Consider the following 12,154-nt stretch of genomic DNA (forward strand, 5'->3'; position numbering starts at 1 on the left):
GGCGAGACTTTCCAAAAAATCGTCCTTGCTGGAGAGAAATCCATAGGAGATAGCGCGGGATCACTGTGTAAATCAACACGCAGCCGAGGTCTGAAACTCCGCATTTTCGACGAGAGCTGTTCCACAAGACTCGCACCATGCAAGAGTCCTACAAACACAAAACCTAACGAGCTCTTACGCCCTCCGCCGCACCGTTTCCTTAAGGGGCCTCAAATCACAAATCCTTGTGAAATAGACCCCAGAATAGCAGGCATTGGAATGGGTCATTGCCTGGCAGTGCCGGGCTGGCACATTATCCAGCGGTAAAAACTCTTGGTACAAGAGTGAGAAGGGGAGGAGCACACAACCCTTACGCTATTGGCAGTTTGGAAGTTAGTGCTCTTCCATGTCACGATGAGACAGAATCAGGCGTCGACTCAGCAGGCCTCGAGCAAGGGTGGCAAGAATATTGACGTAGGTGTATATTTTGATCCTGCCCTCGTAGAGGAGGATCTCTCAACTCTTGTACAGTCTGCAGGATACAGAAACAAACAGGTGGACTTAGAGATAACGAGTATTATAGATTACAGTACGAACTTGAACTGTTAGTGCAAGTTCACAACTGGGTTACAACTCAACAGTGTCCTATGAGCTTGGGAACGAAGTTTGAAATGTTCTGTGTCAAGATCAAGACAGCTTATAAGATAGTTCTACGAGCTGAGCTCGTCAAATCGGCAAATGTAAGGCGGTTCTTGGTGTGTAAACGACGGTAAGCCAAAATCAGACCTGAAACAACTTCTGTGTCGACGCACAGGATTTGTAAATGTCAACAGTTGATGTGGACCTCATATTGGAAGTTTGAACTCCTTCTTAACGACCTCGACAGTGGGCGTTAAATCGATGAGGGGATCCAGCCAAATATGCAATTGACCCTCGCCAACGAGCTCCCAAGTGAACAGGTCGCCAGTCTTGGTATTCAGCGAGAGATCGAAGGCGATAGATATGCCTGCATCATCAGAGTCTCCAGTAGTTTCTTTGAACAGGGCATCGAACCCGATGTCGTAATTCGGACCATTATGGACCGTGACCACCTTGGAGATGGGCAGATCAATAGCGTCTTCTCCGAAAATATCGGCTTGGGCATCTGCATGTACTTCGATGTCAGCAGTCCATCTACCGGTTGCAGGGTCGTACTTTCCTCTACCATCTCCTACGGTATCAGCACTTATAGTCACAGCGAAGACAACGGCTCCCCAAAGCTCCTCTTTTTCCACCACCTTAGCGCTGCCTCCACCCGTGATATTGAGGCCGGCCGGCTCCGTACCATTGGTGGCCAATTCGATGTGGAAATATACAGACTTGGTGGGATCGTCAACATCAAAGATATAGAAGGTTATATTCAGCTTGAACACATCTGATAAGTCCATAGTGCCTACAGCACAGAACGGTTCAGAGGCCGGCTTGTGAGCACCGGTACAGCCCGCTGGATATGAAACAGGTGAAGCTGCCGCGGGCCTTAGCCTGACCGAGCCCTCGACCAGGGAGGCAAATCCACACGTCAATACCAGAAGTATCATGATCCTCATCACAGATACAATGACCACGTTGGAGTGTGAGGACGATAGTGCAGCACAACGTTGCTAACACTCTGATTGTCCTCACAACGATCTCTCTTGACCATGCGTGTACGACGTCCTGAGACGTCCACTGAACAGTTGTTGCGAAAACAAAATTAGTTCTAATCATTGTGACACTGTCAACGAGAAGGGGTGCATTCGATGTGGAGGCTATTTTCTTACAACCTGTCCTTGGGAGGATAGAGGACTAGCCAGCATCTCCTACCTAGGGTTGTGCGTACGATGAGTTGTACACGTGTTGTGGGAATCCAGCTTGCGTGAGGGTTGTTGCCAGCCCCTATGTCAGACAATCTTGTATTCCGCTGGAGTCTATACCATAAGAGGGTGGTACTGTAGGTTCCTCAAAAGCACATCGTTATCAGGGCGAAGTTGTCGATGTCCGTGAGCAGGTAGTGGACCCTACTGCATGTAACGGGTTCAAGGTGCTGTAGCGGAAGAGGGTGATGTGAGAGGAAAGCCCAAGGACTGTATAACACAAGTGCTGATGAGCTTGTGGAGGTAGCTGAGCCACGAAGACTTAGGGGAGTGACTCAGAAGGAGAGGGGAGGGTAACGTGTGTTCATCATTAGCTATGAATCTCAGGAAGCACGCAAGCACATAGATGTGCGCAGAATCCCATAACATGCAATATGATTAACAACGAATCGAGTTCGTGAAAGCAATGCGACTACTGGAGTACTTCAGGAGGTAGACAGTCTAACGAGCACAGACAGAGTCAACAAGTGCAATCTGGCATATCAGACGAGGGGCAAGAGAGAGGCGAGCCCACATGCCAACACCAGTGACACCAAATCTTTGCTTTTCTCGAAGTCTAAGAGTAGCAAAGATTTGGTATTACGAGATGTTCAATACTTGAACCAACCCGAGCAGAGTACATCATCGGGATGCAAAAGGCTTGGTACACATCAATGGACGTTAATCAGGCCAAGCAACGACAATAGATAACTCTGAGGGACCTCTTACGCTTCACGAGATAAGTATCTATATAATCTGTTGTCTGAGATAAGAGATCTCAGATAACTCAATGACGACCGAGCCGAATGTCGGGCGAACGAGTCGCTTTAGAGGTTTATACATCAAATATCGTGTGCCGTAGCTCCCTGAGTTCGTTTGGCTGAGCTCACACTGCGTTTTAATGCGTAACGATATTGTGGATAGTTTGGCGAAGTAAGGCACTGAACTGGAAGCTTACATGAGGAGGCCATCCTTGCACCTTGTAGGGTAAGGAGCCTTACGGTGAGGAGCCTTATGCCACCTTACCTTACGCCAACCCCCAAATGGTATGTATGGATGTGAAAGCGACTTGCCATGAAACCATAAGCTACCTTACAATTTTTGCTCCTTATGAGGGCTTGTGAGACAGGCCCCGGTGAGTGTTGCAATCGACTCGCTACAGCGCACGCAATATGATATCGATTAACCGAGAACACAATACATTACACGCGTGCACTCCCTTCCTTCGTGTTTTTACTGTCGCTACGTTTCATTGAGCTCTCAACTAAGAATCACTCCGAGAGACTTTGGTTAGCATAAGTTTCCCCATAAATCCTATAGAATCTATAATATAGACGCCCTCCACTTCACACAGGAATTGTGTGACATGTAGCGTCGGCCGGCTCAAACCCCGGAGAAACTGGTGGCAACTCAACCCCTCCGCCCCTTGAAGATGGGGTCTCAAGTAGGTTGTGTGAGTTAGGTATCAGAAGATGGGATATGAGAGGCTACACAGAGGAATGTAGGGTCATAACCCGTAACGACGCCGAAAAGACTTAGCAATTAATGCCTCATGGGAAAGGGTGCAACGAACGGGGCTGATCGTTCACGTGTCGCAATCGGCGTCACGATATTGCGCGCGTGAAGAACACCAGACCCTCAGAGAAGCCCTTGGAGTGGGGAGTCGACACATAGCCGCTCCTAGTATGGGTCAGGTCCTACACTGCAGACAGAATCAGGCGTCGGCTCAGCAGGCCTCGAGCAAGGGTGGCAAGAGTATTGATGTAGATGTATAGTTTAATCCCGCCCTAGTATAGAGGGATTGGATAGTATTTCTCAACTTTTGAACAGTCTGCAGGATACAGAAAAAAACAGGTGGACTCAAAAATAACGAGTACTGTAGATTACAGCACGGGCTTGAACTGTTAGTACAAGTTCACAACTGGGTTACAACTCGACAGTGTCCGATGAGCTTGGGAACGGAGTTTGAAATGTTCTGTGTCAAGATCAAGACAGCTTATAAGATAGTTTGACCTGACGCGCTGAGCTCGTCAAATCGGCAAATGTAAGGCGGTTCTTGGTATGTAAACGACGGTAAGCCACAATCAGAACTGAAACAACTTACGTGTTCACGCACAGGATTTGTAAATGCCAGCAGTTGATGTGGACCTCATGTGGAGAGTTTGAACTCCTTCTTAACGACCTCGACAGTGGGCGTTAAATCGATGAAGGGATCCAGCCAAATATGCAATTGACCCTCGCCAACGAGTTCCCAGAAGAACAGGTTGCTCTCCTTGGTATTCAGCGAGAGATCGAAGGCGATAGATATGCCTGCAGCATCAGAGTCTCCAGTAGTTTCTTTGAACAGGGCATCGAACCCGATGTCGTAATTTGGACCATTACGGGCCGTGACCACCTTGGAGATGGGCAGATCAATGGCATCAGCTCCGAAAATATCGGCTTGGGCATCTGCATGTACTTCGATGTCAGCAGTCCATCTATTGGTTGCAGGGTCGTACTTCCCTCTCCCATCTCCTACAGTATCAGCGCTTATAATCACAGCGAAGACAACGGCTCCAAAGAGCTTCTCCTCTTCCACTACTTTAGCGCTGCCTCCACCCGTGATATTGAGGCCGGCCGGCTCCGTACCACGGGTGGCCAATTCGATGTGGAAATATACAGACTTGGTGGGATCGTCAACATCGAAGATATTGACGGATAGAGTCAGCTCTAACACATCTGATAGGGCCGCAGTGCCTACAACACAGAACGGTTCAGAGGCCGGCTTGTGAGCACCGGTACAGCCCAATGGATATGAAAGAGATAAACCGGATGCCGCGGGACTTAGCTTGACCGAGCCCTCGACCAGGGAGGCAAATCCACACATCAATACCAGAAGTATCATGATCCTCATCGCAGACACAATGACCACGTCGGATTGTGAGGACGATAGTGCAACACAATGTTGCTAACACTCTGATTGTCCCTACAGCGATCTCTCTTGACCATGCGTGTACGACGTCCTGAGACGTCCAATGAACACTTGTTGCGAAAACAAAATGAGTTCTAATCATTGTGGCACTGTCTATGAGAAGGGGTGCATTCGATGTGAAGGCTATTCTCTTACAACCTGCCCTTGGGAGAATAGAAGACTTGCCAACATAGGCTTATGGGTACGATGAGTTGTACACGTGTTGTGGGAATCCAGCATGCGCGAGGGTTGTTGCAAGCCCCTATGTCAGACAATCTTATATTCAGCTGGAGTCTATACCATAAGAGGGTGGGCACTGTAGGTTTCTCGAAAGCACATCGTTATCAGGGCGAAGTTGTCGGTGTCCGTGAGCATGTACTGAATGCTACTGCATGTAACGGGTTCAAGGTGCTGTTGATGTCCGGCGCCTCCTGTCCGACAGGACCTGTCGTTTCCTTGTGTCACCACGATTCGAGATTAGCTGGAGAGGTGCGACCCAAACGTAGATTGAGACCTTGAGCCAAGATGGCTACGGACTTAAAGAGCTAGTAACGGTCAATGCTCATGATCAATAGTACAGAATGTATCCTATGCTCACACTCTTGTACGCAAGTACAAGGAGAATGTCTGTACACATGTACAAAAAGGTGACGCTCTCTGCCGCACAGACTGGTCGAGCATCAGTAGTGCTGTAGCGGAAGAGGGTTATGTGATACGGAGACTTAGGGGAGTGACTCAGAAGGAGAGTGAAGGGTAACGTGTCTTCCTGGGCCAAAGGCCTTCATCATTAGTTATGAATCTCAGGACGCACGCAAGCACATAGATATGCGCAGAATCCCAGAACATGCAATATGATTGACAGCGAATCGAGTTCGTGAAAGCAGTGCGACTAGGTAGACAGTCCAACGAGCACAGACAGAGTCAGCAAGTGCAATTTAGCATATCAGACGGGGGGGGGGCAAGACAGAGAGGCGAGCCCACATGCCAATACCAGTGACACCGAATCTTTGCTTTTCTCGGAGTTTAAGACTAGCAATGATTTGGCCCTATACCCCTTCCAAGTCGGAAGGTATACAGCAGCAAGGGGCATCACTACAACATAGCTAATCATATTGACTTCTGCGGTTTGCCATGGCGAAAGATATCTACCTTATCTGCGAGTATCCGTAATACATTGAGGCTGAATGGTTAAGCAATACGACAGCAACAGGATTCGAACCCTCGCCCTTGCGAGCTAGCGCCCAAAGCTGGCGCCTTGGACTACTCAGCCGAACTGCCGATGAGAATATTGACTCGCATATCGACCTTACTAAACAACATCAGTCCCATATAACCAAAATACATTCGAAGGAGCAGTGCGATCGTCCCGCGTCGTATATCGATGATAACTCAACTCCATCATATTCGTCGACGACGAATAACTAAGCTGGTTCGCAGTGTTGGTGGTGTTAATTCAATCAATGGGGCCTCCAGCTGATACCTCGTCCACCGCCAACCAGTGAACCTAAACCAGATAACCGATTCGAATCAGACGTGGTACAGACAGCAAGAGCTGCTATGGGACTCACCCTTCAGCGCTTTCGGATTGGCCCATTCGCTGGTCAAATAGGAATCATCTTCATCATTCTTTAAGGCCTTCTGCTCTTCCTGCTTCTTGTAATAGTAGGAGAGCATTGCCTTATGAGTCTCCTCATCCACCTGCGGGATCATACACCGAAAGCTAGACTAAGTGACTCGCTTCCTCCTTACTCGAGGCTCACGCACTGGTGCTCCCTGCGACGACGCCATCAGTTTAACGATGATCTTGGTCTTCTCGTTCGTGCCAATATAGTCGGACAGTGTCTTGCCGGATACTAATTCCTTACCAGCCCACCAAAGAGAGGACTGCGCCGGCTCCAATACGTCCTGCATGAGAGCATAAAGCTGCCACAGTCAAGGAACGAATGCAGCAAGAAGCTGGCCAATAAGATGATGCACCATCGGACGGTGACAAGGTACAACACTCCCAAGGCTCTTAGACCAAGGGACTTTACCCTTAACAGTACCTGATTCTCCGACTGACCGTCAGGATCCTCGGCGTTCTCCAGTTCTATTCTGGCAGGGTCGAAACTAGGCAGTCGATGGAATGCAGGGTATGCGATCATAACAGCACCCTGCATGCAGTCGAGCTGCTCTTGGATCGTGGCTGAGACACCATGAACAACTCTAATGCCCGTTCGAACAGAACAACAGACCCTCACCAAGATCGAGGGACTTCCTATGAGCCACCAGGCTATGACTAACAGCTGCCGAGGCTTCGTCCGCCGTACGTGTTAAAACTGCTGCAGCATGAGCCGGTGGTGGGCAGCCAGTGCGATAAGCATGCTCGTCCGGCGCCGTCGGCGTGCCTGTTTGAATGCTTCCATCACAACGAACATCTTAGTAGTCGAGACGATCACCATATGCATTGACGTCGAGATGGCTCATCTTGCCAACATCCTCACTCAAACCACGAGTCTCCTCTGGTCTCAGAGGACCGTGCTTCGCCAACTCCCTCAGGGCATCAGCCAGACTGAAACAGCGACACTCAACACCTAGCCGCTGCTCGCTCTTTCTTTTCCAAATTTCCGTCCGCCCAACCGGATCGGATAGTACCGAAGACATTTGATCCTCTTATTGTGAAGCTCCACCAACTGCCTCTTCAGATCGTTCACCGGAACACCAACGGTGGTCTCGAAGAGAAATTCTCCTTTGGGAGAAGATCGCTTGACGTGAAGCACGACCATCTCGAATTCAAGCTAGCAGACAACCACATGTCCCGAAACATTAACAACAGAACTCAACCATACAGAGAAAGTCCTACATAATTGGCTACATAATCGCATTATCATCGAAAGCGAGCGTCGATAAGGGGAGGCAGTGGAAGACCAAACTAGGAGAGAACTACCCAAGGAGAAGATGGACAGAAGACCCGCTGCCAGGAGCCAGGGCGGCAGTTCGAAACCTTCAAGGCTGGTCCTGGACCTCCGAAGCCTGCCTCCGAAGACCGACCCAAACGAGTAGAGCGGCGGCCAGCTAAAGAAGCCTGCCCACTTACTGCAGGAGCCATTTCGACAGATAAGGCAGATTAAGATGATTTGTTGCTTCACGTGATTATATGTAACATGTAGAATTGCTAATCTCGTGTCCAGCGTTGTGATGTTTAGTATACATCTCCCTTCTGAAAACCTTGAGCATGCGCTTACTGTGAGAGTATCTTACCGTTTCAAATGTGGTGCCCCTCTATCTCACAATGAAGTTATGAAGGTAAAAGAGTATTCTCCGACAGCTTTTGTTTGCATCAATGGCTGCAACGTCCACCGTTAACTCTAGTGGTATGGGAAGCAAACAGGGAGGTCGGCAACACAGAAAAACATGAAAACTTGTGTAAACTCGTTAACCCTTACTCTGCCCGAATTGGTTCAGAACACAATATTCAAAGATCTCCGCCCGAATGAATTTTCTCCGAATCATCTCCCCCGAATGTTACCAAACCTTAGGCGGCGGTAGACGCAACTCCGTGGCAGCAGCTGCGCCCAAACAAGCCCAATATCGCTCGCCGAGGGAAGTATCCGGGAAGCTCGAAATCTGATTTGTTATTGTTGAATATTGTTGCGCTATTGTTGAATCCACAGAATTGCTCATGCTGGCACTTCATATCCTCGCTGCAACAACATACTTCGTACTCCTACCTGCCCTGGGACCCCATTCTCACGAGGCTGAATCAAAGGTAACCTTCCTCCTCATTTGCCGCAAAAATTTTTGCTTGCAGCCGGAAGATGGGATGAGGGCCTATGACAACATGTGTGAATTTTCGATGGAAAACAAGCCGCTTCCTTTCCACAGAATCATGACTCTATCTTTCCACGACTTGCCCTCCCCATCTGCGAACCCGATCCGCCAAAGCGTTTACTCGCACAATCGTGGTAGCATGGGATTCTTCAGGTGCCGAGTCGAGTAAGAACGTGGGTGAATTCGAGTGACTATGATTCAGTGAATGGAGTGCTTCGTCTGATTTAGGTACAGTCCGAATATGCGCGAACTTTTTATCAGCTTTACCCCGGACTATCCTATCCTCACGTTCTCTTCAAGCACTAAGCGGAAAGCCCAAGGGCATTTCTGGTCTGTCATGCCCTTGCTCCATCTGAACAGACAACGAGAGGCTCTCAAGGAGTTGAGAAAAATGATGCCAATAACGGCAAACGACACCAGTAAATGCATAGACATATTCAAGTTCTTGGCCGATAGACCTCCTCATGGCTATTTACAGGGATACAATTGGTTCACAGCATTTCACGTTGTGGCGTATAAAAATATGACATCTCTCCTCAGCGAGTGGAACAAGAATCAAGAGAGTCAAAAGTGAGGTGCAAGTCTTGTTATTTGCATCTGTAATTCATCCATGTCCACGTTCGATGTTCGATGTGACTGACAGTGACTCGAGTTAGCTGTTTTATCACAGATAGGCGGGGTGATCAATTTTGCATGGTTGTCGTCAATGAGGAAATTATGTGAAATTTTTGTACACCTCTAACGCGAGTCGTGTGTAAATTTTCATGATGTAGTGAGAAAAATTTTGAGCTCAGCCGAGGAAAGCAAACATATATTCCAACACTGTGTGCATGTTCTCGCACACTGTTGATGGGCGATTGACGGACAACAAGTGTGGGAAAGATGCATATGGTCATCTACCTGTTGGTGATGGTGCGATAAATCTGACGAAACTTCGGAAAATGCTGTACACTCCTACTCGAATTCGCGCGCGAATTTCCCTAGGTGAAGAGATCCTTGAGCTCCGTTGAGGAAGCGATCACACATCCTAACACTCTTGGCAACAGACCTAGACTCTCTAGCGTCCATCTCAACATCAAGCCTTGATGTTATTAGTAACAATAATACGAGTGTGAGTTGATAATGTCATCAGACATTGTTGATCACCTCATCATCACTACTTGGGAGGTGAGTTGAAGAGAGATAGGCTTCAACTATCAAGCAACACTGAATGGGTGCCCTTTGTCTTTGAGTACTAGTATAATGATCGTAATAAGTATAATCCTGGCAGTAGGAAGTTAGGGATGTTTGTGTGCTCTATTGAGAGGTCAGCAAGAGCCCTTACTGCCAGCACGTCTATAGTCAACTTTCACGTTATACCCTTGGTGGATCGATGTGCATTTCCACTGCAAACTCAACAGATACCGCGGTGTATCGCATCGATAGAGATGGTCAATTGAAGCTCAATAACAGCGTATTCAATGTTACAACAGAGCGCTCCATTATGGGATACGTCGACAGCGACAAGAAGAAGACCTCAGTTTTGGCCAACTCGTGGACTGCCACGTCGAACAGCTGCATGAGGATGATGATGGGGACGAATATTGTGCTGATGGTGAGCATCTGAGAAGAACATATAAATCGTATCTAACTCCGACTGATGATATCATCGTCAATTCTACCGGTGACCTGCCAAAGTCTATTTCGGTTCAACACACATGAGACTTCAGGACAGTTCAACAAAGGTATCGATGATATACGAGTTTCTCTAAGCTCAGAATCTAGAGAAATCATCATCCTCACCTGCTCGGGTGATCCGGTAAGTGCTGGTGCCGGAGAGAACGCGGCCCGGTGCGTTCACTTTGATGTAATTACATGGGGCGTGACGGAGTGATACTTGCGAGGAACTTCTGGCGCTAGGGCGGCGCTGTCCTCGAGGAGCATTAACGCCATAGCCCTCAGTGAAAGCCTTTACAGACATCCGTACGAACTCCTGACCATAAGTTCGCCCAAGCAGCGTCAGAGACTTCACGAAATGCTCATAGTCGCCTTCCTTCACCGACACTCCCATTCCTCCCAAGTCCACGAATGTAACGCCACCATTCTCGCCGACACCAAGGTTGGGCTCGTCGACAAATATGTTACATGGTTGGAAATCCGTATGCTGAACTTCCAGCGGCCCTGACGCCCCATTGATTCGCTCATGGAAACGCCTCAACTGTCGCCCGACTTCTTCAAGCACCTTGGAATTGTCCTCGCGTGCATGCACCTTCCGTCCCAGTATTTCAGCGAGCCTCACGCCGTTAGCAACCGGCATCGCTATGAGGTTAAAGAGCACTCGAGATGCAGTACCAGAAGTCGCCACATCGAAAATCTTCACCGGGAAGGCCAATAGCCCACCCAGGGTGCTTCGTGACAACAGGAAAGGAAACCGTCTCGCCAGATCGATGTAGTTGCCAGCTTCAGTTGGCAATTGCGCACATTTACGCTGAGCCGACACCAGTTTCAAACATAGTTTATTCGCACCATTCACCTTAACAAACCATATCCCTCCGTTCATACCACCCGTGAAGCCCCTCATGGAAGCGATAGTGATGTTACCACCATCGTCCAGTCCTAGTTCCGACACCAACACTGAGAAACAATCATTCGGATTGAACGTTGAGGAGTTCCTTCCTGGTATATTAAGTCGTTTTCTCGATACCAGACCCCCATGCCTGAGCGAAGACCGATCACCATTCGAGCCCGTCTTGACCGGAGTGACCGCAACATCATCCAATCTAACTTCATCAGCCAGTGACCAATTTTTCCTCCGTATTTTATTCTTATTTGCCCGCCTTTTGACATCTAAGTCAACATAGCCAGGATCATCACAGATCCCCAGCACAGTAGCATCTACCCAACGATCGTGTGTTAGACTGTAATACCGCACCTCGTCATTAACGTCATATTCCGCCTCTTCCTCTCTGATCGGCACTTCTGGCGGGTCGCCCGGGGGTAAAGGTCTGATCCTATTGGTGCGAGCGTTTGACTTCACCTCTAAATCGTATGTCAGTTCAGCATGGTTAACTTTGATCACTGTAGTCCGCACCCACCGAGAGTAAGTTGTACTGTAATACTCTACACTTTCTCCCTGCTGGTACTTCGGGAACTCCACAACTTCTACGGTTTGCTGACGGTCCAGCTGGAGATTCCGAGATGTTTTGAATGGCGGCGAATAATTATTAATAACCATTATCAAACGAAAGCAGTCACGGCCTAGGGTCAGACTAATCTCAAAATGCATGTTCGCTTTCCTCAACTGAGCTTACGAGACTAATTACGTTGGGAGTGTCCAGAAACCGATAAGAATTTCCATACTGTAACCAACATACGCATAGTTGACCATGTGCATATTTTTTACACTGCATCACACTCAACGAGAATTAACATACCACGAGTCACCCAAGTCCACTACGCTCCATTGAAACCATGCATCACAAGTCGGAGTTTTCTCCAGCCACATCGCAAAGAGAAGTCACAAGTTTAAATACCGCTCCGTGACCAACTCAACGCCCACATATAA

At 48.4% G+C, this 12,154-nt stretch overlaps 5 protein-coding genes across 6 annotated transcripts in view; 1 reads left to right on the forward strand and 4 right to left on the reverse strand.

Moving 5' to 3' along the window:
* Window positions 1-630: 630 nt before the first annotated feature.
* Window positions 631-1,602, reverse strand: Pmar_PMAR001183 (hypothetical protein). Of its 2 annotated transcripts, XM_002780544.1 has the most exons (2): window positions 824-1,602; window positions 631-765 (listed from the first exon to the last, which is right to left on the reverse strand). In XM_002780544.1, the coding sequence occupies exon 1, from the start codon at window positions 1,563-1,565 to the stop codon at window positions 825-827; it is 741 nt and encodes a 246-aa protein (XP_002780589.1). In that variant the 5' UTR covers window positions 1,566-1,602; the 3' UTR covers window positions 631-765; window position 824. The 2 variants fall into 2 exon arrangements, with proteins under 2 accessions (XP_002780589.1, XP_002780590.1); XM_002780543.1 differs by having other exon boundaries at window positions 655-1,602.
* Window positions 1,603-3,810: 2,208 nt separating this feature from the next.
* Window positions 3,811-4,764, reverse strand: Pmar_PMAR001184 (hypothetical protein). The gene has a single exon (XM_002780545.1). The coding sequence runs from the start codon at window positions 4,741-4,743 to the stop codon at window positions 4,000-4,002; it is 744 nt and encodes a 247-aa protein (XP_002780591.1). The 5' UTR covers window positions 4,744-4,764; the 3' UTR covers window positions 3,811-3,999.
* A 1,462-nt stretch (window positions 4,765-6,226) lies between these two features.
* Window positions 6,227-7,581, reverse strand: Pmar_PMAR001185 (Protein C21orf59, putative). The gene is made up of 7 exons (XM_002780546.1): window positions 7,435-7,581; window positions 7,239-7,351; window positions 7,041-7,187; window positions 6,846-6,985; window positions 6,550-6,705; window positions 6,369-6,498; window positions 6,227-6,304 (listed from the first exon to the last, which is right to left on the reverse strand). The coding sequence occupies exons 1-7, from the start codon at window positions 7,563-7,565 to the stop codon at window positions 6,258-6,260; spliced, it is 864 nt and encodes a 287-aa protein (XP_002780592.1). The 5' UTR covers window positions 7,566-7,581; the 3' UTR covers window positions 6,227-6,257.
* A 1,087-nt stretch (window positions 7,582-8,668) lies between these two features.
* On the forward strand, window positions 8,669-9,184 carry Pmar_PMAR001186 (hypothetical protein; the record flags this gene model as incomplete). Its single annotated transcript, XM_002780547.1, has 2 exons — window positions 8,669-8,775; window positions 8,839-9,184. The coding sequence occupies 2 exons, from the start codon at window positions 8,669-8,671 to the stop codon at window positions 9,182-9,184; spliced, it is 453 nt and encodes a 150-aa protein (XP_002780593.1).
* Window positions 9,185-10,363: 1,179 nt separating this feature from the next.
* The window catches only part of Pmar_PMAR001187 (Paramyosin, putative), a gene marked incomplete at both ends in the record, with an annotated part of 7,334 nt that continues 5,543 nt past the window's right edge, over window positions 10,364-12,154 (reverse strand). The window contains 2 exons of the mRNA XM_002780548.1: window positions 10,364-11,223; window positions 11,326-11,369. Coding sequence (XP_002780594.1) covers window positions 10,364-11,223; window positions 11,326-11,369 — 904 coding nt within the window. The remainder of the gene's footprint in view (window positions 11,224-11,325; window positions 11,370-12,154) is intronic.

The sequence above is a fragment of the Perkinsus marinus genome (assembly GCF_000006405.1).
Source record: "Perkinsus marinus ATCC 50983 genomic scaffold scf_1104296944404, whole genome shotgun sequence".
In the NCBI taxonomy this organism is placed as follows: domain Eukaryota; phylum Perkinsozoa; order Perkinsida; family Perkinsidae; genus Perkinsus; species Perkinsus marinus.

Excerpts from the sequence above, each read along its gene's own strand:
- Pmar_PMAR001183 (XM_002780544.1), bottom strand. The coding sequence starts at position 1,565 with ATGAGGATCATGATACTTCTGGTATTGACGTGTGGATTTGCCTCCCTG.
- Pmar_PMAR001184 (XM_002780545.1), bottom strand. The coding sequence starts at position 4,743 with ATGAGGATCATGATACTTCTGGTATTGATGTGTGGATTTGCCTCCCTG.
- Pmar_PMAR001185 (XM_002780546.1), bottom strand. The coding sequence starts at position 7,565 with ATGGTCGTGCTTCACGTCAAGCGATCTTCTCCCAAAGGAGAATTTCTC. Across the intron at positions 7,352-7,434 it reads AAGAGGATCAAATGTCTTCG|TCTGGCTGATGCCCTGAGGG; the intron begins GTACTATCCGAT and ends TCGCTGTTTCAG. Across the intron at positions 6,986-7,040 it reads TAGGAAGTCCCTCGATCTTG|CCACGATCCAAGAGCAGCTC; the intron begins GTGAGGGTCTGT and ends ATGGTGTCTCAG.